Consider the following 27,380-nt stretch of genomic DNA (forward strand, 5'->3'; position numbering starts at 1 on the left):
AAATTCGGTGCAAGTAATAATGTCTTTCTAGGGATTGCGAACAAGACGTTTCTTTTCGTTGTAGGAAACAACTAGGAGTGATGCGGGAGGGTTGAGTACGAATCAAGATCAGCTTCAATACCCCTGAATTAAGCGAGGAGAAGATGTAAAAGGAAGAAGATCAAATCTTTGACTTTTGTATAAAAGGAATGGAATTTGGTTTCCTGTGCAAAATTGAAAGTGTTAAATATCTACTTATGTAGATACAGTCGCCGTTGTATGTTTGTGATGTATGGGTTCTCGGTGCTACTCATTTCCAACTGCATGTCCCAAATAGGCAAAACCACTCCGACACCGAACTCTGGCCGGATTACTTCCAAGGAAACTGGAACCTGGAAACTGGAAACGCGGAGTCGAAGATCATGAGTCGTATTGCTCAACTGTGGAGTTTTCTTTCTTGCGTCTGTCCCCCTTGTGCATTGGAGTGACTTCAACAGCTTTTACAACACTAAGTCCTGAAACTTTGATCCTTTTGAGATTGCGATCAATTTCTTCATTCGAGTACGTGGCAGATACCGAAAATTTCTGAATCCACATTCTAAAAAGGGTTTCCTCCAAATCTGTTCCCATCATTTTACTTTCGACATTCCATCGCACTGAGTACTCATGACATCCATGCACCCAGCATAGCACCGCTAGGTTGAAGACAATCAATCCCTGGCAGGCAAAAACCGCACCCACAACTCTGGACGCTCCCACATAAGGTATGCTTTAAAGTCTTTATCGAAATACTTCTCATGCCCGGAGACTCCTTCTAGATCGAACGACCAAAGCAGCTTTCCAAGGAACAATCTACATTGAACCCACGCAATCTCTTTACCAGGGCACTGTCGTGGGCCAAGACCAAATGGAAAAGCAGCCTTGAGATTGTCGTCGGCATACTTTTCGTCATATAGTGGATGTTCTTGTGGCAGCCAGCGCTCGGGATGGAATTCTAAGGGGTCACGAAACCAACGCTCGTGACGTTGTGCTGTGAATGTGCTGAGTTGACAGACAATCTATTACGCAATCAGCTGAGAATCTGAAGATTCTCACTAGGTAGTTGCAAAACTTACCCCTTTGGCTACATATACTCCGTCTACAATGGCACCTGGACTAACACGAGGGCTGCCAGTAGAAGCTGGTAAGTACACTCGCAAGGTTTCAGAGATAAAAGCAGCCAGATACTTGAGACTTAGTAAGGCTTGTGGAGTTATTTCCTCATAGCTCTTGAATGAGTCTCTTATCTCCTTCGTTAATGTGGTGCATACCTGAGGATTTTTAAGTAGAAGGAAAATGAAAGCATAAAACGTAATCTGCACGGGATCAAAACCCGCGATAAACATCTGTAATGCCACTTGTTCAATATGGGTGAGCTCCTTCTTGGTCATAGGAGATGGCCCATCTGGAGCAATCATGAAGTCCATGAAATCTGGGTGTGCAGTGTTCCCCCGTTTTTCAATTCGCGATTTTACCTCTGCACTGTTTGCTCGGAATGATGCTGGAACATTTCGTAACACCTTAAGTGGGATGAAGAAAGGTGTAATGAGTTTGATCATGGGTATTTTCTTTGAGAGCTGCATTAATATCCCGACAAAACTGGTACCGCGAAGTGTCTCGAGGAAGTCTGAACCTTTGCCTTTCAACAATGTGTTAGTAGGTAATTTCAGTCGAGAACGATTGCCAGTGAAGTCACTTACCGTCCCTCATATGATGAAACTCTCGGTTGTATGTTAGATCTGCTGCCATGTCGGTAGCTAACCAAAGCAGCCACTACAAGAACATGTATCAGAGCCCAAATAATACATTAAATTATGTTGACTACTTACGTCGCTCATGAGACAGCCTTCAGGATTAGTACCATGGTCTTTCATCTTGGATATGAAAAGGTCGAGGTAGAAGTGAATAGTTGGCTCCATGTTTCGGATCGCTTTCGTACTCAGCGCTGGCAAGATTTTCTTCGCTGCTGCCTTGCGTTTGACAGGATCATTCTCCCATATGTAGCCCAGATCACCAGTACCGAAATTCATCAAGTCGGTTTTCAGGAACAGTTCTTGACCTTTGATGGCGGCACCATAGATATCTGCAAGATTTAGCGAAATTGTGACACAATTTTTTAGTGAACTGAATATGGGTTGAGAACACTGACCCTCTGCAGCTTGTGGCGTAAAAAATGCGACTTCATTTGGTCCTATACGCACTGCATCTCCTTTGTGGTTGTCAGCCCGGGTGGGGCAGGAGTAAGGAAATTGTAAGAAGCGCACCATATTCATGCAGCATTTCCTCCAAAAACCATGGATACCGTCCCCGTATCCTATACGTGTCAACTCCCACTAAGATTATAGCATCGTAAACTTTTCACTAACCAGTGAGAACAATACGTGACATAGGAAACCGCTGCGAGTTTCGGTCCAGGAAACTTGGATGCAGGGTGAAAGTAGAGGAGGTAGATGCAACTGCTCGCAAGATAGGACGCTAGCTATAGATGATGATAAGTTAAAGGAAACTCCTCGATAAAATCACAGAAAAGCATACAACAGTTGCGAAAACCCATGCCCATTGTGTCCATGTAAATGAGGATATGTCGAGTATAACCATACTGAATAGAGTCTTTCTGGTTATTCTTTCTTGAATTGCAGATAGATGTACAGGAGAGTAAGAGATAGAGTGAATCCTGGGATCTCAGATTGTTCAGTATTAAAATCATTGAGACCAAGATCTTTTGTCTCTACGATTCGGGCTCAAATTGCCTAATTCGAACTCGGCATCGGTGCTCCCTTTCAAGCCGTCAGCGTGTTCCAATTATATTTGAAGAGACTTTATCCCCTACATTCTCCTACCTTTACAATACGTGCTGATTGTTGTTCGTTCCACCAGAGATATAAATACAAATGCTTAATATGGAGCTGGCTAAGTCCCCAAACTATCGTCTTAATGTGTGTTGGGAAGAATGGCTTCTGGGGCGTTGGAAATCACAGTTGGTGATTCTAGGGCTCCCGCCGAACAATCAACCCCATAACAGCATCTCTAGTTCAAGCTAGGTGATGCGACTATTAATTTGTCTACTTGTCGTTGGAGTTACCTCCATTCTCTTAGTTACCCGAGAAGCCGCTACGTCTTATCTCTTTCATAGCTGGAGCCGGGACGAAAGCCAAACCTTCATGGTCATGCATCCGGCTTGAGGTAAATCCAGATAAATGGTCCGCTTGCTTCTTTTGAAAATCCAAAAACCAAAAGCTTATGGGTTTCAGCTATGAATAGTTCCATTTAGTGGAGGTATCACTGACGCCAACCGGAAGCCAACGGGACAACCAACCGAAGGCGAACTGTGCCAATAGGGTGTGGGTAAATTACCAGCTTATGCGCAGATATGTGTCCATGTCTACGAACGTCGGTAAAAGTCAGAGAGAAACCAAGTAAACCACGCCTGTGACACTGTACATTGTACCAAATGGCTACCGAACCTTCAACAATATCAGGGGTATCGTCACGACGCTCTGCCTGTGATCGCTGCAGAGGACAGAAACTACGATGTCTTCGTGTGCGCAAGAAGTTAGATCACAATGAGCGCTGCGACCGTTGTGCCAAAGCAGACGCGCAATGCATCACAAGCCCGATATACCATATGCGTAACATGTTTGCTCAAGATCAAGAACGTGATAGTCCAGCGCTGTCTGGAAAGCGGCGACGACTGTCCAGCTCTCGGCCCTGCGTCGCGCAGTCTACCCTACGAGACTTAGGTGATTCCTCAATATCAATCACGAACTGTTCTTCGGCTATAGTTGCTGGCAGTGACTTTGAATATCAAGACTGGGCTCCTACAGACCTGTCCGCAGCTACTATCTCGAACAATCACAACAATGTTGCGGAAAGCAATATAAGGTCAAGCGCCATATTCTCAAACCTCACGTCGCAGGAATGGAATATGATAAGCGACGCAGCACCAGGGAGCCCCAGCTTTAATGCTACTGACAATGATGCGTTGGGTCACATCATCTCCCAGGAGGCTGGGTCTCGATTACCATCCACAACAGCTCCTCCACAGCTCGGCATTGAAGAGCGGCTCGAGCAATTCGAGGACTGGGGACATCCAGACTTAAGTACACTGGCTTCGGAGCTCCAAGATTGTGCCGTTGATCGCGACGAGACCCATCCCAATACATCCACGGAAGAGTTGTCCACAATGAACCTCAACTTGGTGAAACAGCTAAAGCGGATGGCATTACCTCACGTCAATATGAAGACTCTCATAGTACCAGATTGTACACAATCGAGTGATTCATCGATAACTCCCCTAGAGGACATTCTAAATAGTACTCGCTTGTATTTAGAGATTTTGAGCACCATCGCAGGTGTCCCTCGATCTCCACGATCTTCGAGTTCTGATGCACTGAGGCTCTCTATGCACTACAGTGGCTACTTGGGTACGCATACAGATACACTGGAGGTACCATATGATGGTTCTTCGAGTACTTATACCCCGTCAGCTCCATCCAATGACACGAGGTTGGATAATACCAAACCTGATAGCTCTACGCTGCTCCTAGTTCTCGTTTGTTATATACACCTTTTGAAACTTCATGTGGCTCTTTTCAGACACATAGAACATTATCTACATTTTGTCTCTGAAAGTGAGGAACGCACTATCATTCCGCTACCAAGATTGTGTGGCTTTAGTAACTTCCCTCTTGGTAAGTTTCTCGGAGATGGCGTACAGTCGCAATCAATTGACACTGAGAGCACAGAATCTGGTAATCTTCAGGCATCCATGATAATCCAACTCGTTACCAACATGTTTGAGAGGATCGAGATTCTCCTTGGACTTCCGTCAGAGTTCCGTTTGGGAACTCGTGAAGATGATCCACGTGGCTTGCTCAGAGACGAAGTCTTCTTTAAATTTGCAATTTCAGTCATCCAGAAAGAGAATGACTTGTCGCCAGAGCAAGAGAGAGGAGGGATTCTATCATTACGAAGAGATATAGAGCAATCCAAACACCTTCTATGTAGCCGTATAGCTCCGTAGAATAAATGAGTTTCTCTACGGTCCCAGCAGTCCAGCTGCGATATGTTCGAATCTGCTTTGGGAAACAACTCTGGCGGATGGTCGTGGCAATCGGGCCTCATGAATCCGGAAGGGCTGGTAAAGTTAAAACCTCGAACCAAACAGGGGCCAAGCAAGCACAGAGCTGCATCAAATATGAAGGATGTGGATCAAGTATGTGGATGGTACTGCCACGAAGAATTTAAAACCATCTGTACAAAAGAATGTCTTCGCACGTGACAGGGAGACTTAGTGCCAAGATATAGTGGAGCTGCGATCCAAATTAATAGATGCTTTATAATTGGTCCATTCAGCTGCCTCGGCTCCGAGGTCATAACTATTCCCGCATGTTCCCCGGATTTGTCCCTCGTGAGACCCTAGCTTACTGCAATTAGTCCAGCCGGAATTCGATGCTGCTTTCGTATCGATCAAGACTTGATGCATTGTTTGCACTTCTCTCACTCTTAACGTTCTGCTTGTTTTCTCATTCCCTTCTTTTCCTTTTCTCGGCTTAGCTGGTTACTCCATAATGCCTCATAAAGAGATCACCAGGGACGAAGTTGCGAAGAATAACACAGAGGATTCTTTGGTATGTTTACACCTCTATTCGCCTTAAACAGCTGGAGCCGGATTGCTGACAGTCTCATCAGTGGTTCGTTATTGACTCCAAAGTCTACGATGTAACAGATTTTGTTGATGCGCATCCTGGCGGAGAATCTGTCTTACGGCAGGTTGCTGGCACTGATGCCACCGAAGCTTTCTACAATCTGCATCGGCAAGAAGTCCTCCAGAAATACGACAACCTACGGATTGGTACCATCGCGGGCGAAACTTCTAAGGTCATTCCACACAAGGCCGGGGATTTAAGTGTTGTGCCGTACGGCGAGCCAACATGGTTGACTCCGCAATTCAAAAGTCCATACTACAACGAGAGCCATAGACGGCTCCAGAAAGCTATGCGAGTGTTTGTGGACGAGGAAGTTTATCCCGTAGCGCAGGAATGTGAACGGGAAGGAAATACAATACCGCAGGAGTTGATTGACAAAATGTCCAAGAAGGGTATTTTGCACATGAGATTAGGTCCGGGAAAACACATGCATGGAGTTGATTTGATGGACGGTGCGGTCAAGGGAGAGGACTTCGATTACTTTCACGACTTGATTGTCGGCCAGGAAATGACTAGGGCTAATGCTCGAGGATTTCAAGATGGCAACATGGTTAGTCAAAAGCTATCGAGCCGGCGTCTTGTTAACTGACAACACTAGGCTGGAATGACAATCTCACTCACAGCTGTTCTCCAATTCGCCAATGACGAAGAATGGAAAAACAAAATCGCCAAGGAAGTTTTCTCTGGTGAGAAGAAGATCTGTCTTGCTATCACGGAAGCTTTTGCTGGATCGGATGTTGCAGGAATCCGCACCACAGCTGAAAAGACAGCTGATGGAAAACATTACATTGTTAATGGTACAAAGAAGTGGATTACTAACGGGGTGTTTTGTGACTATTTTGTCACTGGCGTAAAGACTGAGAAGGGTCTTTCTGTACTTCTTATCAAGCGACAAGAAGGTCTCGAGACAAGCGCTATTAAGACATCTTACTCTCCTGCAGCTGGTACCGCTTACGTCACGTTCGACAAGTATGTAACCTCAATTTACTCAAATAGATGTCCACTGACCAGCCAAAAGTGTTAAAGTGCCCGTCGAGAATCTTCTTGGAAAAGAGAATAAAGGCTTGCAAGTGATCTTGAGCAATTTCAATCATGAGAGATGGATGATGGCAGGTGCTGTTATACGTATGTCTCGATTAGTGACGGAGGAATGCATGAAATGGAGCAATCAACGTATTGTTTTTGGCAAGAAGTTGATTGAGCAACCTGTCATCCGCCAAAAGTATTATCTTCCTTCTATCCTATGATGTGCTTCGCTGACGTTCAAAAGACTTGCAAAAATGATAGCTCACTGCGAAGCAAACCAAGCATGGATCGAAAATATCACTTACCAAATGACTTTGATGCCATACGCTCAACAGGCAACGCACTTAGCCGGGCCCATCGGTCTTCTGAAGATGTTCAGTACAAGATCAGCGCATGAAATTGCGGATGAAGCGGTGCAGGTATTTGGTGGTAGAGCTCTTACGCGGACAGGAATGGGAGCAACGATTGAGATGTTCCACCGCACATACAAGTTCGATGCGATTCTTGGTGGAGCTGAGGAAATCCTTGGAGATCTTGGTGTAAGACAAGCGATGAAGAATATGCCGAAAAGCATGTTGTAAAAGAAGAATATTAGATTATAATGTGGGTATGAGGGGACTTCTGGAATTGGTATATCAGCAATGTATAAATGAGATACTGAAATGATCAAATGGCTGTTAACGGCTCAGCATTGGCAATGAATAAGCTCATTGACTTGCCAAATATGTTATTTTAGAAAGAAGGATATTTGACTATACTAGGTAGTAAACATAGTGAAATAGTATTGATGCGATTGCATTGATTGCCTCACATGTGAAGTATAGTATCATCACTGATGAGATGAATGAAGGCAGCAGCAGGCTTTAGTTTTCCATCATGTTTGCTGCCATACATTTTTATGATACAAATATTGAAAAAATTGGTTGTAATTATCGATATGCGCAAGTCTCAGAAGAGTGTCTGCCTACATGGCAAGAGAGACAACAATGAATGGTTAAAATTATCATACCGACTGTTTACTGTCATAGTCCTTCAAAATAGGTGGGCGACCGCCTAGATATCGTCAATGCCAAGCCTTTTTCACGACCCCCTGCTTTCAGGCAGGGACCCAGGACTGAAAATAATCCCGAACACAACCGGGAATTCCACTGCATCTTGTCCGTGAGAGTCATAGGAAACAAGCTTCTGCCCCTCTCTTATCGCCTTCCCAAGTGGGTTTACTTGTCGCAGGCGAACCCCGCGGTGGGGATCAGGCTTGAAATTTGTACGGAGGCATAGTAAGAGCTACGCATCGGTGTTGTTGGTTTACGTGTGGTTCTGGAATATTTATATTCCAATAGTGGGAGTATCTTCTTCTTTTCTTCTCACTTCTTAACTTCTTCACTTCTTATTTCCAGACATCTTCGGCGGAGTCTGTGGTAATTACATCTCGGTCCTTAAGCCCAGTCAGATATCTCGAAAGCTTCGTTTGTTGAAGAGACCCTGCCTTGAACATCACAATCTGCTCGAACCCATCCCAACGACAAAATGCAAGCAAGAATAAAGAACATGGCTTGGCCATCCGCAATCCCGGATGATGAATGGGAGGAGGTAGCAGCTGGAATTCCTAGCAAGTCCGAGCCATTTATTGCTAAGTTTGTCTCCGGCCGTGAAGCCCTTATTAGGGAAGAGAAGAAACAACGAAGTGGTAATGTCTCTCCACACGCTTTGGGCCATTTAATCCAGCTAACATATTTAACAGATTACGCCTTTCGTCAATCCCTCTCTCCTCTTGGCAAACACGCCGACCGCATCGTTTCTAGGATTCGCGCTCATGAGGCCTCCACAATATGGAACTCTGGGCTCGAAGATATCCTCGCACAGAAGATTGGTGGTAATATATATCCTGGCATGATGTTTTCCTTAGCCAAAGAGAGAATGGAACAGACGCAGCTGTGGAAGATCATAAGGAAGATGCCAAAAGGTGCACTACTGCATGCGCATATGGATGCGATGGTCGACTTTGACTATCTGTTTGGTGTCTTGTTGAAGACGAAGGGGATGCATATTTATTCTGAGAAAAGTCTAGATACAGAGGAGGCGAGGGAGGGAGGCCCGGTTAAGTTCCGATTCCAGAAGGTTGAGAGAGGTAATTGTATTCCGAGGTTTTGCAGGAGAGGTTGGCTGATTCACGCTTACAGTCGAGGAGAAGTCGATCTGGAGTTCTGAGTATGTACCTGATACTCCTATTCTTCTCACCCAGGCGGCAGATGCATTTCCGAACGGTGGAAGAGCTGGCTTTATTGCTTGGCTAAAGAGCCGCACTACAATTACGAATACTGAGTCTATCGAGCATCATCATGGTGTCGATGCTGTATGGAGAAAGTTCTCTTCATGCTTTAGCATTCTGAACAACATTATTTTCTATGAGCCAATTTTCAGACTCTTCATGAGAAAGATGATGAAGCAGCTGATAGAAGATGGAGTTAAGTGGATCGATCTTAGACTTGCGTTCACATTTCGATATTACAAGGAGGGACATGATGTTCCCGAAGATACCTTCCATGAAATGTTCCGAGTCTTCGGAGAAGAAATCGAAAATTTCAAGAAGACTGATGAAGGAAAGGGCTTTTGGGGTTGCCGCATGATTTGGACGGGGTTGAGGATTCTCGATACCAGAAAAATGGTTGAGGATATGGATGCTTGTATCGCAATCAAAATAGCTTATCCTCACCTCATTTCTGGCTTTGACTTGGTGGGTCAAGAAGATGCTGGACGACCATTGAAGGATGTCTTGCCTGAGCTCTTTTGGTTCAAAAAGCAGTGTGCTCAAGAAGGGGTCGACATTCCCTTCTTCTTTCACGTAAGCATAACTCAGCTCCATTATACGAAACTGTATGCTAACCGCATTGTGTAGGCTGGTGAGACCCTTGGAGATGGTAGTGATACCGATGAGAACCTATTCGACGCTGTCTTACTCGGCACTCGAAGAATCGGTCACGGATTCTCTCTGTACAAGCATCCTCTTCTAGTTGACATGGTCAAAGAAAAGAAGATACTCGTTGAAAGTTGCCCAATTTCTAACGAAGTCTTACGTCTATGCGCCTCAATTGTATCTCATCCTCTGCCAGCACTGCTAGCTCGTGGAGTTCCATGTTCTTTGTGTAACGACGATCCTGCGATCCTCGGACAAGATACAGCGGGCATGACTCACGACTTCTGGCAAGCCCTTCAAGGCTGGGAGAATCTTGGTTTGGCCGGTCTTGGTTCGCTTGCGGAGAACAGTGTTCGATGGGCTGCATTTGAGGATCAGAGTAACGCAGACTGGGTTCAAGGTATCAAGGATGCCACGTTAGGTTCCGGTGTAAGAGCTCAGAGGATGAAGGAGTGGTCTGTGGAATGGGAGCAGTTCTGCCTTTGGATTGTGTCCGAGTTTGGGACCGATGCTGATGAGGTGGACGAGCAAAAGTAGTTTTTTGCTTTCGGTTGGTATTACACGGAGTTCAACAGCGAAAAGGAGTTTGAATCGTTTAGAAGCATGAGCGTGCCCGGATTGGCCCTCGAAAGTCTAATTTCAACATTAGCAGCGGTTTGCATTTCCCTTATATAGAGACATCACTGAATGAATGAATGACATTTTGAATATTTGACGAGTCTCATCTGTTGTAGAGAAACAACAAGTTCCCAGAAAGAATTAAGTAAGAGATGCCGGATTTCTCTTAAATAATGGTGTGCTACCAATACTTGTGTTCTTCCTAATATTTAGAGTTGAAGTTTAAGGGGCAATAAGTAAAGAGTATTTGCGACAACTATTAGAGTGGCAAGCAAGTTTCTAGTATCATGAATAAGTTTCAGCTTGATGGATTGATGGTTCACTAAGTGCAGACGTCCTCGATGGGAAAGACACAGACCATGAATTACGTGCCTCAAGGTCTCTTATCGATTGCGGTCACGGACCCACTTTTGACGTTCCCTCCGCCTTGTGACTGTCGGCAACATGCATCATCAATAACAGACGGCATCTGGAAAACATTCGACAATCAGCACTTATCAAATTATGGGCTGTGCTAGATCTTATTCAAACTCTGGACATTTTGTTGATTCACCGAATGCTCAGCTTACATTCAGCGCCCTGAGTCAACGATAATGAAACCCTACCTAGAAATACCGTTGTCGTATCGCCTGGAATTGTGCACGCGGTCAACATCAGGAGGAACCGCATCTCTTGACGCACATACAAGCTTGCCACCTCGGCAGCTCTGAGGGAGGCGTATTGCAAAAAACGGAATAGTACTTTCAGTGATCATATCCCGCTCATACAACAAATATGGCATCTTACTTCTCGTCTTTCCTACAAGCAGGCTCGTACCAGAAGCGCCTTCTGAAATATGCCCTTTCGCGTCTCGAGATACTCGATACCGATGCCCTGGATCTCGAGAACTTAGATATTGCACTGGGAAGGAGCAGTACGCTTGAATTCAGAGATGTTGGTCTGCGGTTAAAGGTAGATCAATAGACTTCCCGGATTCATTCATGTGTGTTGCCTGCTGACGAAGGGGATTTAGAAACTCGAAGCTTTACTTCAACTGCCGGCCTCGTTCGAAGTTACAAAAGCTCGGATCTTACTCCTTCGCCTGACGATACCGGTAAATCTCTACAACAGTCCTATTGTGGTAGAAGTGGATGGGGTCGAGGGACATCTCCGTGTCAAGTCAAACCCCGAGAAAGGTTCAGATATAAACCATGACCGGAAACGAAAGAAACAAGACCCTGCCACAGCTAAATCGAATAAGAAAGGTCATGCAGGAAATAAGGGAACTGGCGATGATGATTCTGAACAAGTAATCCCTACGGCTATCGATTTGGCCCAGTCTTTCCTACAAGCGGAACCAGAAGAAGAGAAAGAGAAATTGGAGGCTGCATTACTCTCTCAAACACAAGAGTTGAATCCTTCATCTTCTTTTATAGAGGATGACGAGGAAGTGCCTGTTGGAACCGGAGCGCCAATCTCACTCCCCGTTGTTTTTATGACATTTCTTCAAGGCATTGTAGATCGTCTTCAAGTCCGTATTCGTGGTATAACGATCAATGTTGACTTGGAAGTTGCCAGTGATGCACAAAAAGCACCTCTACCGAACCCTCCGGATTCTGTTACTGTTCAATTAAAAGTAGAGGATGTGGATATTGAAGGCGTCACATCCGATGTCGATGCGCCATTGTCCCCTAGTGGGGAGCAGAACTTGAGATACAAGGAAGGGAAACGGTTGATATCTCTTGCAAAAATTCGCGGGGCCCTCATATCTGAAGCAAATCTGTTTTCTGGCTTATCACGGTCAACAACGGCATCTTCTCCATCGGTGGCTCACTCGGACGTCTCGGAGGGGTTCAGATCGATGCAAAAGTCTACAAGTACACAAGGAAGCGGTGCGCAAAGATCTGACCATGCTGTGGATGACCGAGGTTCAGTGGCTTCTTCGCCGGGCTTTTCTGTGCCCTCGTTGACTAGAAATCTTGGCAGCTCTCAACCGTTGCTGGAATCAGTAGTTGCCAGTGAAGGTGGCCGCTTCGACGATGCGTCAGAAGAAGGTTCAAACATGTCGGAAAGTCTCCGAGACAGTATGAGTGAAAGTGTATTTGAGAATTCTGCGTACTTGGATCAGGTGACAGATAGCCAATATATGGAAGAAGATTATGCACAGCATCAATTACATCGTTCAAGAGGGCTTATTAAGAACGACAGCCTTGGGTCACCTATGTCAACGCCAAAAGCTTCAATGATCATCAACCCTACGACCCGAGCAGAGTTCAACACCGCCGAAACGAGGTTCGAAAGTTCGTCCGAGGCACCTTCTGTTCTGCATTCAACTATACTACCTCCAAGACCGCACTCAAGGTTTTCTGAGGGACGTGTGTCTCAATCACAGCCCTCTCTCCCTTCAGATCTTGTAGCGAATCCTAGGGTTCGGGCAGCTCATGACGAACCTCCCCCTGTAGATAACAGCAACGTCAGCAGTGACGAAGATGAGGAAGACGAACTCCCAACTCCAATCCCCGAGGAAGATCTTACTCGGTCACTGCTGTTCAGCCACGAGGAGGCCGAAAGTATGTACATGAGTGCCGTTTCCCACACTTCTTCGGTCAGACCTATGCCTGGCGGGTGGGGGAGCGCTCATGATGGTGCTGACGACAGCTCTCCTGGTCCAGCGAGCCCGATTCTTTCGCCGCCACCAGAATCCTTAGATAATCTCGAGCACGCAAGACAACAATCTCCCGAGAAATCTTCGACTCAATACCAGAATCCAAGTCATTCTTCGTCTTCCATCGCGGACTCGATGCGAACAGCGAGGACGATCTCATCCCCACCCACCCTAAGTCAACAAAAAAGACACCATTCTTTACCACATGAGTCCAGTGGTTTATCGGAACGCTCTGAAGCCTCTTCAGATGAATACACACGTCTAAGCAAACAAATCCTCAGTCTTGACAGAGTTGATATCTACGTGCCTTCGCTAAACAAGTACAATATAATACCACCATCTGAGGAATCAGCTGCTCATGATGTTTTCGATGAAGGGGATGTCTTGTCTCAATCTGCATCCCAAAATCTGCCAGGGGCATTCTCAACACACCTCCCTCCAAGAGAAGTACCGAGGGCCACTAAATCTCCTTCGAATAAAGCCCAGTCTCTCCCGAAGCCAAACATTGCTGCAAACAGTGACGTTGAGATTGCTATTGGACAACTATGGACACACTTTGATATATCCGTGGGCAGATTACTAACCATGATTATTCGCCAATTACTGGAATCAAAAGATCAGGAGCCCCCTGCGTCTGCAAGAGCTCTATCAGATCCCAAAGAGCTATCTCCTGGCACCAGCGTCAATTGGAAATTGAGTGTCGAAACTATTGGTTTGATATTTGTGGAGAAGCTTGAAGGGACGTTGAACCCTGCCAGAACTTCTGTCGAAGCTGCCCGTCCGAAGTGGCCGTCGAAGTCCGATACTTTGCTACAGGCGAGCGTCAAAGGTCTCAGCATAGACTCTAAATCGTCCGGTGATATCACCAAAACGTCATTATCCGTTGAAAAGTTCAACTTTGGCTATGCAAACGAGAGTATCGCCATGTTTGACGCGGGATTATCAATGCACAATTCCGTGCGAGACCTAAAAGCCGCAGAAGGAATTGACGTTCGTATCGCTATCACCAAAACTGGCAGTATCACGCGATGCGAAATGACCACCTTGCCCGTGCATATATCGATAGACCTACAGAGACTTGACGAAACGTTCAGTTGGTTTGGTGGGCTCAGTAGCGTGTTGAACCTGGGCAGCTCCATTGCCTCTAATGCTACGATAACTGCAGCAAGCCCTGGGAAACCAAAGCCGCGGGGTGTACGATTTGATACCCCTATCCGGCCGGATGACAAATCTTCTTCAGCTCAAAACAAATTGGATGTAAGAATCGGTGGGTTTGTATTAGACCTTCTTGGTACTGATTGCAGCGTCGGGCTTGAAACTTCTGCTGTCAAGTTCATTTACCGCGATGAAGGTTTGGGACTGCAAGTTCAAGCAGTGCGGTTAGCTGGACCGCATCTCAGACGCTCGAGTCGAGAACCTGCAATCACCACTGATCTAACAGGAACTCGACTTGAGTTTCTTTCGTCGCCGAAAGATGCCGATCTAGATCGATTGCTTGCCCTCATAACTCCGTCGAATTCTCAGTACGATAATGACGACGACATAATGATCGATACTTTGTTGCGACAACGGAGACAAGGGTCCGTCCTGAAACTTACGATTGATAAATGTCAAGTGCGAATGTCCAATCTCGACGACCTCAACTACTTACCCGAACTTGGAGAAGAAGTTTCCAGGTTGGCTACAGTTGCAAAGTATCTTCCCGATGACGACCGTCCTGGTCTTTTGTCGCTTATTTCAGTCAAGAACTTTGATGCCGACGTTGAGTTTCAAAATGATATCGGCTCTATTCAGATCTCGTCTCTTGAGAATGAAGTTGCGCAGATCACATTTCCTTCACTTGTCGCACTCAGTGTCAAGAGCATACATGCACGAAGGAATAAATCAGAAGAGCTCGTCGGACCAGCCACAGATCCTGAACTTAGAGAGGCTAGAGAACGAGCGCCTGCGATAATGGCGCGTATGATTGGTGACGAGATGGAGCCCGTTGTAAGAGTCAAACTTTGGAATTTGAGATTTGAATATCGAGTTCCAACGTTAATGACTCTGTTGGGTCTCGCACAGAACGCTACTCCACAGGACCTTTCTGCAAGTATGGCAGCATCTGTCGCAACTCTCACCAATTTCGCTCGCGAAAATGTCCCCTCGCAGCGCGATATCCCACCTTTATCAAGTGTACCACCATCGAAGCCGCTTGCTGTTAGCATGGTGATCCGAGATAGTATCATCGGCTTAAATCCTCTTGGGCTTCCGTCCAAACTACTCTTTGTCCTGACTGAGGCAAAAGTCAACGCGGTACTTCCGAAAGATGAGAAGACCTCTGCCTCAATAGACGTCGACAAAGGATTCATACTCGTAGTTGACAATATTGCTCATGTTGTCACCGAGGATACGATAGCCAGACCTAGACGTCAGTCCTTCGACGGTCCTAACAGCCAAGCTTCAGATCTCTGCTCCACAGGTTACGTTATTGTCGGACGCATTCGCGCAGCAAGGACGTCTATTCTAGTTTTGCAAGACGATGATGGAGAAAAGATTATTGAAGTTGAGCTTCGTGACCTCTTCTTCGTGCTTGAATCATGTGCCGACTCGACACAAACCCTGATCGCAATTCTTGGTGCGCTTGCTCCACCAACTTTGCCAAGTAAGGAGATCAAATATCGTACGAAGCCGATGGCGGTACAGGACCTTCTTGCTTCTCTATCAGGCGATGCTTTTGGTGGCGCCGAGGGAGCTTACAACATTGACGAAGATTTCGACTTGAGCGCTCTCGAGGAATTAGGTGAGGAGGCCGACGACCTTGACTTTGATCCGCATTTCTACCAACAAGAACTTGATCATCAATTTGATCAAGACTTAATTGCAGGCATGGCCGCTTCATCCTCCTCAACCAAGCTCAGCAGTCGAGATACAAGCGATGGTGTTCTCTTAGATAGCTTCACCGATTTGAACGAGCCTGAAGTGGTGGGTGAAATCGACTTCGATGATAATTACTTTGGGCCTGGCACGGTTTTAGAAGGCACTGCCCATCGGTGGAATTCTGCGAGGGACACGTACGATCAATCAAACGTTGAAAAAGTACAGAAAAGTCCATTAAGGGTTTGCGTGAGAGATATTCACGTCCAATGGAATCTCTTCGACGGCTACGATTGGCAGGATACTCGTGATGTAATCACGAAAGCCGTCCACGATGTTGAGTCCAAAGCTATAGAGAAGCGTGCTCGAAATGAGAGACGCTCGGCTTTCGATCGAGACATTGATGATGATGAAGACGATCTTGTGATCGGAGACTTTCTGTTCAATTCGATATATATCGGCATTCCTGCGAAATCTGATCCGCGAGAGTTATCTGCCGCGATCAATCAAGACTTCTTGAACGATACCGCAACTGAGACAGAGTCAATCGCCACGACGACAACGAGTTCAACATCTAGCAGACCGGGAAGAGCGAGACAACCAAAGTCGAAGAAGTTGCGACTAAATCGTAGCAGACGTAACAAGATAACCTTCGAACTCAAGGGCGTCAATATAGATCTAGTTACTTTCCCGGAAAGTAGTGGTGAGACGCAAAATTCTATCGACATTCGTGTAAAGGATCTGGATGTCATCGATTGCATACCAACATCTACCTGGAAATCTTTTGCATCGTATATGCACGAGGCTGGTGAAAGAGAAATGGGAAGTAGTATGGTGCATATAGAGATTCTCACAGTTAAACCGGTCACTGGCCTCGCAGCGTCTGAGCTGGTATTGAAAGTGACGATCCTTCCACTTCGCCTCCACGTTGATCAGGATGCTCTGGACTTTATCACTCGCTTTTTCGAGTTCAAGGACGACAATGCGCCCACGCGCCCACCTTCACCCGGGGATATTCCCTTCATTCAGAGGGCAGAGATCAACAATATTGTTGTTAAGTTAGACTTTAAGCCGAAACATGTCGACTATGCCGGTTTGCGTGCCGGCCATACGACGGAGCTGATGAACTTTGCAATATTAGACCAGGCAGATATGGTCCTTCGCCATACGATATTGTATGGCGTCTCTGGATTTGATAGACTCGGAAAGGATCTGAACAACATTTGGATGCCTGATATCAAGCGTAATCAGCTCGAGGGTATCTTGAAGGGCCTGGTTCTCGTACAACCGGTCGCCAATTTAGCTGGTGGCGTCAAACAACTTGTCACTGGGCCAATCGATGAGTACAAGAAAGACGGCCGTATTATTCGAAGTATTGCTAGGAGTGCGACTAAAGTTGGAAAGAGCACCGTCACTGGAGGTATAAAGCTGGGTGCGAAAGCCTTCGTCGGGTTGCATACCGTGCTACAAGGAACGGAAGGCTTTCTTGGACCAACTACCGAACGGTCGATTTATGAGGAGGGCGATTCCGACGAAGACCAGAAGAAGATTAGCCCATACGCCAATCAACCTTATGGTGTAGCTCAAGGCGTGCAGAGCGGGTTCTCTGGCCTGCAGCGAGATCTGCTTATGGCTCGCGACGCGTATATTGGTATTGGGAGCGAATCGATGGAAAGTCAGAGCGCAGCAGGTGTATATAAAGCTGTTCGGAAACATGGACCAACCCTCGTTCTTCGGCCACCTATTGCTCTAACTAGGTTCGCCGGACAGGTTCTGATGGGTGCGACGAATTCGTTGGACCCGGCAAATTTGCAAAGAGCTGATGCTGTAAGTTTCTTCGGTTTTGCATTCAGAGCATCATATACTAAACTTCTGGCACAGAAATACAAAAAGCATTAACGAATCACGAATAGTTTCCGGCATAGATAGCGAGTGTATAGTTTGTCAACCTTTTTTTAGCATGAGGATGGGAGCCAAGTCGTCTAGCATTTACACTTAAACATGAATTGATTTAATATCTTGGTGCCAGGCGTGGTTTGGATTTTGGGTAACGAGATGGGTTGGAGTGGAGTAGGATGTATGCAAAGGAGGGAACGCTGAAATGGCGATATTATTCAGATTGAGCTTGGTGATAGGTATTTGATAGCCATGATAAGCATAAATTTACTGTTGTGCGTGGGTTGTCAGTCTAATTTTTTTGACTAGTCGTTTTCTTTTTCTTTTTCTTTAAATACGTTGCGGACAAGCCTGCTAATGTCATAAGGGATTAAATGGGTATAAGATTCTGATAGTACAATTTTGCTCTCATCACGATTTAGACCTTCTCATAGAAATTCGTGACTGTTGACGTCTATTTAGGCTACTTGGCTACCTAGGCACTAGCACGCTCTAAAATGAAAAATGAGTTGTTTAGTATCACAAGCAAGTCATTTCTCCACAGACTATAGGTTCTTCCTCACGGCGCTGGTGAAAGTCTCTTTGCAGCTAAAGACGGGGGCTAGATAATAGTGAATTGGTTAGGGAGAAACGGCTAAGTGAATGTGTAGTCAATGTCGAACCTTTTGTTGCATATCGCATCAGTGTCTCAAACACTTTCATATTTTACAACACCGCCCTCTAAGCCTTTTGTTGCATATCGGAGTCATCGTGTCTCTGTATTTGAGAGTTCAAGACTCTTTTGAGGTTTGATAGCCTAAGCACTGGATTATGTTGTTGCATATCGCATCGTTACCTCAAATAGAATGGGATTCTGGAATGTTGCAAGTCGAGATTTCTGTTGTATATCGCAATCGTTGTGCCTGTGTTGGTCGACGATGACTCTTTAGACTCTGTAGCAAAGGCGCTTGATTATTTTGTTGCACATCGCACCAATGTTTCAAATGCTTTCAGTTTCTGGACTTCTGTCTTCTGGTCGTTTTGTTGCACATCGCAGTCGGTGTGCCTGTTTGTTTGAAGAAGTTAGTTTTGTCGGCGATGACTTTAGAGTTTTAGCATAGACCCTTTGGTCGCACATCGCACCGAAATTCCAGATTATTTCAGGCTCTAAACTCTTTTGTTGCATATCGCATTAATTTCTCAGACACTTTGAACTTTCTAGAACTAAAATATGGCAATTTGACCTTTTTGTTGCATATCGCATTATTATCTCTTTTTGTTATACACACTTTGTCGAGGGTAACTCCTCAGAATCTAGAGCATAAGTCCTTTTTTGTTGCACATCGCATTAACGTGCCAGAAGATTTTAATCTCTAGATTCATATACTAGTCTTCCTGTTTTTATTGCATGTCGTCCTAGTTCGGCAGACAATTTGGAGAACTGAAAGGACGTTCTGCTATTTCATTACATGTCGCTCCAATGTGCCAGACACTTTAGGGTTAGGAAAAGTTTGACTCATATCTAGCTCAAGTAGCCTGGTATAGAAGTTTTGTTGCATATCGCGTTAATGTTCCAGATACTCTAGGAGATTGGTCCAACTTTGAACTGGCAGTTTCTGGGTTTGTTGCATGTCGCATCAATGTGTCAGATGGTTTAGAACTCCGCAAGATCTGGTTCAGGAATCTGATCCGACTTTTTGTTGCATATCGCAATAATGTGCAATATGGATTGGAACTTTGAACTTTGAACTTTCGGGTCTGTTCATGTGATGACTTCAGGATGACAACCAGGCTTAGATCTTTTGTTGCATGTCGCAGTCAGTTTATTTATATGTTTGAAGCACTTTGCCGGCTGTGTCAGCCAGTCTACTGGTATAGCATTCTAGGTTTGCATTTCTTGAAAATGGTTTATTTCTTTCCTCAATACCGGACGAAAGCAAGACTTTGGCTAGCTCTGAATATAGCAAGAAGAGTAGATGCAGTCCATCGATGTTGTCGGATGAAGGCCTCAACTTGTATTTTACCTGTCACGTACTACAGCCTGACATACATGTATGATATGTGATATTCCAATTTTCTTCATCCACATAGCCAAGTTTCTGGAGAGTACGAATACAATTAACCTCGCCTACTTGTACCTCTCTTCAACCAACACCTGTCGAGCTTGGGACCTGGAGCTCGGAAGGATGAATTAGGTTGTCGATCGATCAGCTCAAGCGAAGCCATCTTTCTCCTTTCGTGCACGGCACCCAATATGGGATGGATGGCATGCATGCGTCTCGGTAGAAGATGCCATGCTGCAGGTTGCAGCATGCATGTGTTGTACAAGAGACGCGGTTCTGGGCGTCGGATATGATTCCGAGCCAGTTTCTAAGGCGACGAGGTTGGGTTAGAACTATGGTGATGGAATTGGGTTATATAGGTGCTGAAGCGATGAATGGTTGCTGGCTGAAGGGAATAGAGATTGCATTGGGAGCGCGTGACCACTGGGCGGGATGAGGCTGTTATAGTCAGTACGTGATGCGACGGGATGAGTCCAATATTGAGGCGGTGAGGTGAGGTATCTTTCGACTCTGAGAAGGAATCCATGATCCTGTCCTTGATGCATCTAGACTCTTGCTGCAACCAGATATCCTGGTACGTGAATCGTAAAGATTGTTCGATGTTGTCTCAAGCGCTTAATTTCTGTGAATTGGTACGTCTCACGTAGAGATTGGGCAATATGAACGATTCGGATAGTTGTTGGCGCTTGGTCTGGTCTGTCGACGTTTCACGAGAGCCATGTGTTCGGCGTTTGTACTAGTTACTTCAGGATTGTTGGACGAAAATAACCTTTTGGAGACCGCTGAAGAAGCTCAAGGTCGAACTGAAACTTTAAATAGGTAATTGGAGGGATTGGTTCTGAAATGCAGGTGCATCGAATATCCTTGATAAATGAGGCGAGCCCAGGGAGCACATTGATTGCCAACGAAGAGACGAAAGCCATGCGACCTGCTAAGTACGACGAAAAGGCTGTGAATGGTAGGGTGAACGGTTACGCAGCAGGCAGGTCGGCATTTATGTTGTTGGCGATTGCAATTGCGTCTTATACAGTGGATGACTGCGTTTGGATATGCGATAAGAGGACAGCTTCGATAGCCTGAATTAGTTCTAACCTAGGAAGTGTCGGAAGAAATGGAAGGCAATGAGAAAAATGACATAAAGCATAAACCCATATGAATTGCCACCAGAGAACGACGGAGGTAATTAGTCAATTACCAAGATGCTCCATTTTGCGCTTCATGCGGTAACTGTGTAATAATGACAACAATTTTCTGTTCGGTTGGAAAGAAAACTGATGCTAACGTGGACAAGCGCTTTGTAAAAATCCATTCTGGTATGAAAGTTGGTGAATGTATTAATACGCAATTGATGAATTTAGTTTAGTCTAGAATCTCCTCGGTACCTTTGTGACCTCGGGAGCCATTAATCTGGATGTGACTGTAAGAGGCGGGCTCATGCTCACCACTGGCGCTGGCGGTAAGGTGAACGGATTGTCTATCAGACTATCAGTCGTATAATAAAGCTGAACCGCCCACCCATCTCACGTCCTCTTTCTCTTCCTTTGACAACTCGTACCAGCCAACTCTAGATTTCCATTCCCCAACTCCAACAGTCACGTTCTCAATCACTCGTGTCGAACAAAGCCACTCCCAAACTAGTCAGCTCCCCCGATTCCGGATCCGCTCACGCCCAGAATCAATATAGATCATCAATATAGATCCTTCTAGTCAACAGCTGCCGCGCCACCAGGGGACGACCTAACTACGACTGAATCAAGCGTCTTAGGAATCTCCGACCTTATCTCGCCATCACCACCGTCACCGTCACCGACACCGACCTCTCAACCTTATCAACTTCACAACCTCGTCACACGCTCTACACAAGACAACCAACTTCAACTTGAACATCAACCTGATCACTCAGCCTTCCACTCAACCACAATAAGCCCATCTCAACGTTCAACTACACACATACAAACCGCAACAATGGTTTCATCCACATCAAGTTCTCGATCCGCATCTCCAGATTGCGCAGAGACAATGCAGATATTCGTCAAGAATGTGTCAGGCGAGAGTACGTATACCTCATCAACGTCAACTGTTTCCAATGACAAAGCTACTGGGACACGCAAGCTAACATACACTCCAGCAATCGCCTTGACAGTGCCTCAAGACCTCACAGTCGCCAACCTCACAACCCTCCTCTCCGTCCGCACTTCCCTCCCATCACCAGATCTACGTCTAGTCTACGCAGGCAAGCACCTCTCACCCTCATCCACACTCGCGGACCACCGCATCGCCCGCGAATCAACATTACATCTCGCATTACCCATGCGCGGCGGTATGCCACCCAAGAAGCTGCGTTGCACATTCAAGGACTGCCGGGAAGGAGCCCAGCGGATCATCGGCGACTGCGGGTTCTGCAATGGGCATTTCTGCGGGAAGCACAGGTTACTTGAGGATCACAAGTGCGATGGGCTTGAAGACGTAAGTGTTCCAAGCCAGTGGTGGCTCGTCGGTCTGGGTGGCGTGTTGAAAGAGATCATGACTAACGAGACTATGACAGTGCAAGAAGGAGTCGCATGATCGCAACGCAGCGCAGCTGAACAAGGAACGAACACAGGTCATCAAGGGCATCTAAACACCTCGATGTCAACTCCCTTCCGCGAACCTCACATATATCAGGCCCCGAAAATGGGAGTCTTACTCCCACGCCTGCAGCCACCACCTACCTACATCACAAATACAATCACAATCTGTATATCGAGGCCCGGAGCACGACGCTTACGGCCGATGGCGAACGGGACAACCTGCACCATCACGAACAAAGACCTCATGTATCTACCAGCGTTTCTTCCTTTTTTACGAATCACTTGATTCCGGATCCTTTTGATCTTTAGCGGGCGTATCGGGATTTAGTCTTGGGGACTGTACTTTCTTCAGTCACAGCTCTACTGAGCTTTCAGCTAGACATCTTGTGTTTAGATATAATACAACAAATTTGACATCATCATCATGATTAAGTGCTCCTATGACTTGAATTGGACCGAGTCTGGTCTAGAGTTTGCGCCGCCACTCTAAATTTGTGGCACTCGGCGATTGTGCAAGTGAAGATCGCCCTCTTTCATCGTTTCGCATGACGTTGTTATATTTTATGTTCTGACGATCTTGCTCTTAATATTAACTCGGCATGCTCGGTCTATTTACGAACGACTATCTGTGCTGTTGCCATTCTCCTCCGTAGCCAAACCTCAACGTACCAATTTGGAGTTCAGTCATTTTAATCACTCAGTACACAACAAGTCTATGCATTCACGATGCACTTCAATTTGACAGGCATAATCAACAGTTGATCATAAACATCATCTTCATATCCGCTTTACAATTCCATTCCCTGATTTCCTCTTTCCGACCCTGGACTATATACACACACCGCTCTCAATCCCATATCACCGCCAACCAAAAAACCCAGCAATAAGCTAGTCCAGTATGCTTAAAGCTTTGCAAACCGTCAAGCGCTGTCCTTCCTCATGTCGACTACACATCTAATGCAATCACCTTGCTTCATGTCCTCAAAAGCGACGTTGATCTCAGGAAGCTTCTTGCGGTGTGTGATGAACTCGTCAACTTTGAGCTTGCCTTGCATGTAGTCGTCCACGAGATCTGGGAGTTGAGTACGTCCTTTGATACCGCCAAAGGCACAGCCCTTCCAGACGCGACCGGTGACGAGTTGGAATGCTGAGATTGTTAGTTCTGTGCTCAAGACGTGGGGATGAGAGAGTGTGGTACGTACGTCTTGTAGAAATCTCTTGTCCAGCAGCTGCAACACCGATAACAATGCTCTGACCCCAACCTTTGTGGCAAGCCTCCAACGCAGCTCTCATAACGCCGACATTACCCGTGCAATCAAATGTATAATCGCATCCTCCATCAGTCATCTCAATCAGCTTCTCCACGATACTCTGATCCTTCAACTCCCCTGGATTGACGAAATCCGTAGCACCGAACTTCTCAGCCCAGGCTTTCTTATTTGGGTTCAAGTCCACGACTATAATCTTCCCAGCCTTTCTTTGCACAGCACCTTGCACCACGGATAGACCTACACATCCAGCACCGAACACCGCAACGGTAGATCCTTCCTCGACTTTAGCGGTTTCGACCGCGGCACCGTAGCCAGTGGTGATTCCACAGCCAAGGAGACAGGTACGGTCCATAGGAGCATCTTTGGTAATAGCAACGACGGAGATATCAGCTACAACGGTATATTGCGAGAATGTCGAAGTTCCCATGAAGTGAAGCAGGTCTTTGCCCTTGCACTTGAATCGAGAAGTTCCGTCTGGCATAACACCTTTTCCTTGTGTTGCGCGGATTTTACCGCAGAGGTTTGTTTTGCCGGACTTGCAGAATTTGCATTCTTTGCATTCGGGTGTGCTGGAGATGTGTTAGTATATGTGTGAGGAATTGCAGAGTGAGGGAGGCATACTAGAGAGCTACGACATAATCTCCTGGCTTGACAGATGTTACGCCTTCACCCACAGACTCGACAATACCAGCTCCCTCATGTCCGAGGACAATTGGGAAGGCTCCCTCGGGATCCTTGCCAGAAAGTGTGTAGGCATCTATTCCTCAATCTCAGCTCCTTATCCTCTTATGTATGAAAAGGGTAATATCTACCGGTATGGCACACTCCTGTATAGTGGATTTCGATCCGAACTTCGTTTGCTCTTGGAGGACCGACCTCAATATCCTCAAGCGTCAAATCTTTGCCCGCTTCCCACGCCACCGCAGCCTACTCTCGTTAATACCTCCTATTCCAACACGTCTGCAATTCCTCATGGTATGCTAACCTTACAAGTAATCGTCTACAAACCCGTTAGTCAAAAAGCCCCACATCAACAAACATGAAGCCATACCTTTCCAACAGTAGACATGTTCCTTTGCTTTTTCTTATATACCTCGAATTGATTCAAAACACCTTGATAGATAATACCTTGATGTCGCTTTTGTTTTGTTTGTAGTCTATTCAAAGAGGGGGTGCTCTAGCTGGAGAGGGCTATATGTCATATCGGCTTTTCTTCGCCCTTTGCTTTGGAGGGGAAGGGGAGCGGGGCATGGGGCTTGGCGGAGTTGGGTATATTCTCCCATGGCGCGGCATATTTGGAGGTGACGGAGGGCTTTCGGGATGTGGTTTGATGGGTGTCGGAGTTAGTTTTGTGGGTTTGGGGTGAGGAGATGGGAGCGGGCTTTTTTGTCTGTTTTGGGTGTTGGAGTCCTAGTTTGGACTAATGAGGGGTGTAGAAAATGGTGAAAGGAAGGGAGTTGGGTATCTTATTTATTATTTACAGTAACATTGAAATTTTGATATCAGCATGTTCCAAGGCTGCAGAACGGTGATACAATTTGGATTCCAAAACTTCACAAAACATGGTTCTTTCAACGCAAATATTCCGAGAATCCGAGTCTCACCGGGATGATTACCCATGTACAAGTCGGATCATGACGGCAGAGTATATCTTTCCTGGGTTATACTTCAAGTACGTACACGTCGTATAAGATCAAGAAGATACTCAAGCATGAGTCCTTGCTAAGATGAGGGGTAACAACTTTTGGTTGGAGACTGGCAATCGTTTCAAAGTATATACTTGGTGGAAAACCTTGTTGTCAGCTCATGAGGGGTTGTAATGGAGATCGCTCGGAGTTGTCTCGACTTTGGTATTTTGCGGAATTTGCCTCAAATAATGTAATGAAAATGTAATGAATGCATGGTGTTTTGGAGAGATCCCGTATTCTTCATTCTCAGAAATACATACGGGTAACAAAGAATTTGACGAGGGTAGCATGGATATCTCCATATCGCCAAAATTGGAAGTACAAACGGAGGAGCTGAACAGGCGAAGATGACCTCCTCTTCGACTCTCACCTGCTTAGAAGCCGCATATGCAAAACTTTTCTTACTGACCTACAGTGACAAATTGCAATATAGTTCGCGAATTATACGGTACCACCCTAGTTCGAGTTCCTTCTCTCCAGAATTCTATTACCAAATGCGCTCAGCCGGTCCGGAGCCCGATCGTCCGATTAACAGGTATATTTCGACCCCAACCCGAACTCACTTCTGAACAAACATGCATCGGTCATTATTATTGTCACATACAATGAATTTACAAAGACAGTAATATATTCATTCTTCAAAATTGGATACTAACAGGAGTATGGTCTCAATATCCGGGAAAGACACTGCAAGAGACGACAAATCCCTCAATTCAAGAAGACTTCTAAGTCGTTGATTGAGGCCCATCGGACACAAGAAAATGATCAACACATTCCAACAATAAGTTCGTCAGCTCCTTGGGACGAGACAAGAATGGACTGTGAGAAGTCTCGATATCCTTCACCAGCCATTTCACCTGGCTTTTTTCCATCATCATGTCTTGCACAAATAACGGCACTGCTCTGTCTTGTGTCGCTCTCACGTAAGCTAGCTTTCCTTCAAACTCCGGCTCTTCCCAGGCTGTTGGTGGAGAATCTGAAGCAAACGGCCCCATAGCTTGGGGTTGAAGTGATCGCACCATCGAAGCAGCACTTTGCTCGTCGAGGTCGTGATAGAAAATATCTGCTGGATTGCTCGTCTCGCAGAAACCCGGTTCAGGCTTCAAGATAATAATTAATCAGTTGTTCGAGAGAGGATACATCCATTACTTACTTGGTCGAGCAACACATACGCTGGCGGTTTCATCGAGCTCATATTCGCTCCACCATGAAGCAGAAACCCGGCAATACACACGATCCCAATTACGCCACTTCTCTTTCCTGCTTTAGCTCGAGAGGCTTTGCTTAAGCCATATGCAGCACCGCTTCCAGTTACACAGCCATAGGAATGTGCTACTACTACCACATCCTCATTCTTGTCGAGCAAAGATAGCAAAACGCTTCGAACGGCTTGCGCGTCTTGAGCACAGGTTACTGATGACGGCTCTTTGGAGTTTAAACTGGGATGGGTAGCAATGACGGCCGTACAATTAGCAGCATTGAGCTGATCCGCGAGTATCTGATAGGCAGAGGAGGGATGCCAAGCACCTGGCACTATGAGAAATGTGGGTTTGGAGACAGACATGCTGTTGAGATCTTGGGCCTTTGAAGTGATTTGTAAATGTGATGTGCAAATCGAAAAAGTGGACAAAGTAAATCGCTGGGGGAAAGCTGAGCGATTTCTGTCATCTTAACCAACTTGATTTGTTTGGCTCGCTTTACGAATTCCAACACCAACAAGTTGGACATTACTCTTTTGAGTAACCACAGAGGAATATCTAGAAATCCACAGGATTCTGTCCCATATGTTGATCGGCTATATCTACACTTACCCTATCAAAAGAACACACACGTAGTCGCCAACAAGCAGAATGCATTAGGCACAGTGTTGCTCGATTAGCGATGCCTGAAAAACGTATTTATGAAAAGTATAGTTGGAGTTAATCTGCGAGCTGTTGGGTGCGGTGAGACAGACCTCGAGAAAATGCTAACGGAAAGGGATGGGAAATAATATGGCAATGGAAGCGAAACCAAAAACCGTCATATTCCTGATGAAAAAGTCCTTTCCATCAGAAAATTTATTAGCCTACCTATGTCATTGAAAGTTGAAGAATTATATATATTATATATATTCCGACTCACACGAAATA

General features: G+C 45.8%; 8 protein-coding genes across 8 annotated transcripts; 5 read left to right on the top strand and 3 right to left on the bottom strand.

The window, feature by feature from the left end:
* Positions 1-689: 689 nt before the first annotated feature.
* GLAREA_03357 (Cytochrome P450) lies at positions 690-2,616 on the bottom strand (the record flags this gene model as incomplete). Its single annotated transcript, XM_008083610.1, has 8 exons — positions 690-1,037; positions 1,095-1,657; positions 1,719-1,791; positions 1,848-2,101; positions 2,168-2,227; positions 2,283-2,332; positions 2,385-2,497; positions 2,554-2,616. The coding sequence occupies 8 exons, from the start codon at positions 2,614-2,616 to the stop codon at positions 690-692; spliced, it is 1,524 nt and encodes a 507-aa protein (XP_008081801.1).
* An 853-nt stretch (positions 2,617-3,469) lies between these two features.
* Positions 3,470-5,041, top strand: GLAREA_03358 (Zn2/Cys6 DNA-binding protein; the record flags this gene model as incomplete). Its single annotated transcript, XM_008083611.1, has 1 exon — positions 3,470-5,041. One exon carries the CDS (start codon positions 3,470-3,472, stop codon positions 5,039-5,041), a length of 1,572 nt encoding a protein of 523 aa, XP_008081802.1.
* Positions 5,042-5,588: 547 nt separating this feature from the next.
* Positions 5,589-7,333, top strand: GLAREA_03359 (Acyl-CoA dehydrogenase NM; the record flags this gene model as incomplete). Its single annotated transcript, XM_008083612.1, has 5 exons — positions 5,589-5,648; positions 5,710-6,276; positions 6,325-6,695; positions 6,745-6,948; positions 6,997-7,333. 5 exons carry the CDS (start codon positions 5,589-5,591, stop codon positions 7,331-7,333), a joined length of 1,539 nt encoding a protein of 512 aa, XP_008081803.1.
* A 946-nt stretch (positions 7,334-8,279) lies between these two features.
* GLAREA_03360 (Metallo-dependent hydrolase) lies at positions 8,280-10,203 on the top strand (the record flags this gene model as incomplete). Its single annotated transcript, XM_008083613.1, has 4 exons — positions 8,280-8,439; positions 8,494-8,880; positions 8,933-9,594; positions 9,649-10,203. The coding sequence occupies 4 exons, from the start codon at positions 8,280-8,282 to the stop codon at positions 10,201-10,203; spliced, it is 1,764 nt and encodes a 587-aa protein (XP_008081804.1).
* An 855-nt stretch (positions 10,204-11,058) lies between these two features.
* On the top strand, positions 11,059-17,683 carry GLAREA_03361 (uncharacterized protein; the record flags this gene model as incomplete). Its single annotated transcript, XM_008083614.1, has 3 exons — positions 11,059-11,235; positions 11,297-17,611; positions 17,666-17,683. 3 exons carry the CDS (start codon positions 11,059-11,061, stop codon positions 17,681-17,683), a joined length of 6,510 nt encoding a protein of 2,169 aa, XP_008081805.1.
* A 4,004-nt stretch (positions 17,684-21,687) lies between these two features.
* Positions 21,688-22,342, top strand: GLAREA_03362 (Ubiquitin-like protein; the record flags this gene model as incomplete). Its single annotated transcript, XM_008083615.1, has 3 exons — positions 21,688-21,775; positions 21,851-22,188; positions 22,268-22,342. The coding sequence occupies 3 exons, from the start codon at positions 21,688-21,690 to the stop codon at positions 22,340-22,342; spliced, it is 501 nt and encodes a 166-aa protein (XP_008081806.1).
* Positions 22,343-23,212: 870 nt separating this feature from the next.
* GLAREA_03363 (GroES-like protein) lies at positions 23,213-24,632 on the bottom strand (the record flags this gene model as incomplete). The annotated part of the gene is made up of 6 exons (XM_008083616.1): positions 23,213-23,439; positions 23,495-24,132; positions 24,185-24,320; positions 24,376-24,490; positions 24,549-24,563; positions 24,615-24,632. The coding sequence occupies 6 exons, from the start codon at positions 24,630-24,632 to the stop codon at positions 23,213-23,215; spliced, it is 1,149 nt and encodes a 382-aa protein (XP_008081807.1).
* A 1,344-nt stretch (positions 24,633-25,976) lies between these two features.
* On the bottom strand, positions 25,977-26,815 carry GLAREA_03364 (alpha/beta-Hydrolase; the record flags this gene model as incomplete). The annotated part of the gene is made up of 2 exons (XM_008083617.1): positions 25,977-26,351; positions 26,405-26,815. 2 exons carry the CDS (start codon positions 26,813-26,815, stop codon positions 25,977-25,979), a joined length of 786 nt encoding a protein of 261 aa, XP_008081808.1.
* Between the last annotated feature and the right edge of the window lie 565 nt (positions 26,816-27,380).

This window comes from Glarea lozoyensis (assembly GCF_000409485.1).
Source record: "Glarea lozoyensis ATCC 20868 chromosome Unknown GLAREA2, whole genome shotgun sequence".
NCBI classification, from domain to species: Eukaryota; Fungi; Ascomycota; class Leotiomycetes; order Helotiales; family Helotiaceae; genus Glarea; species Glarea lozoyensis.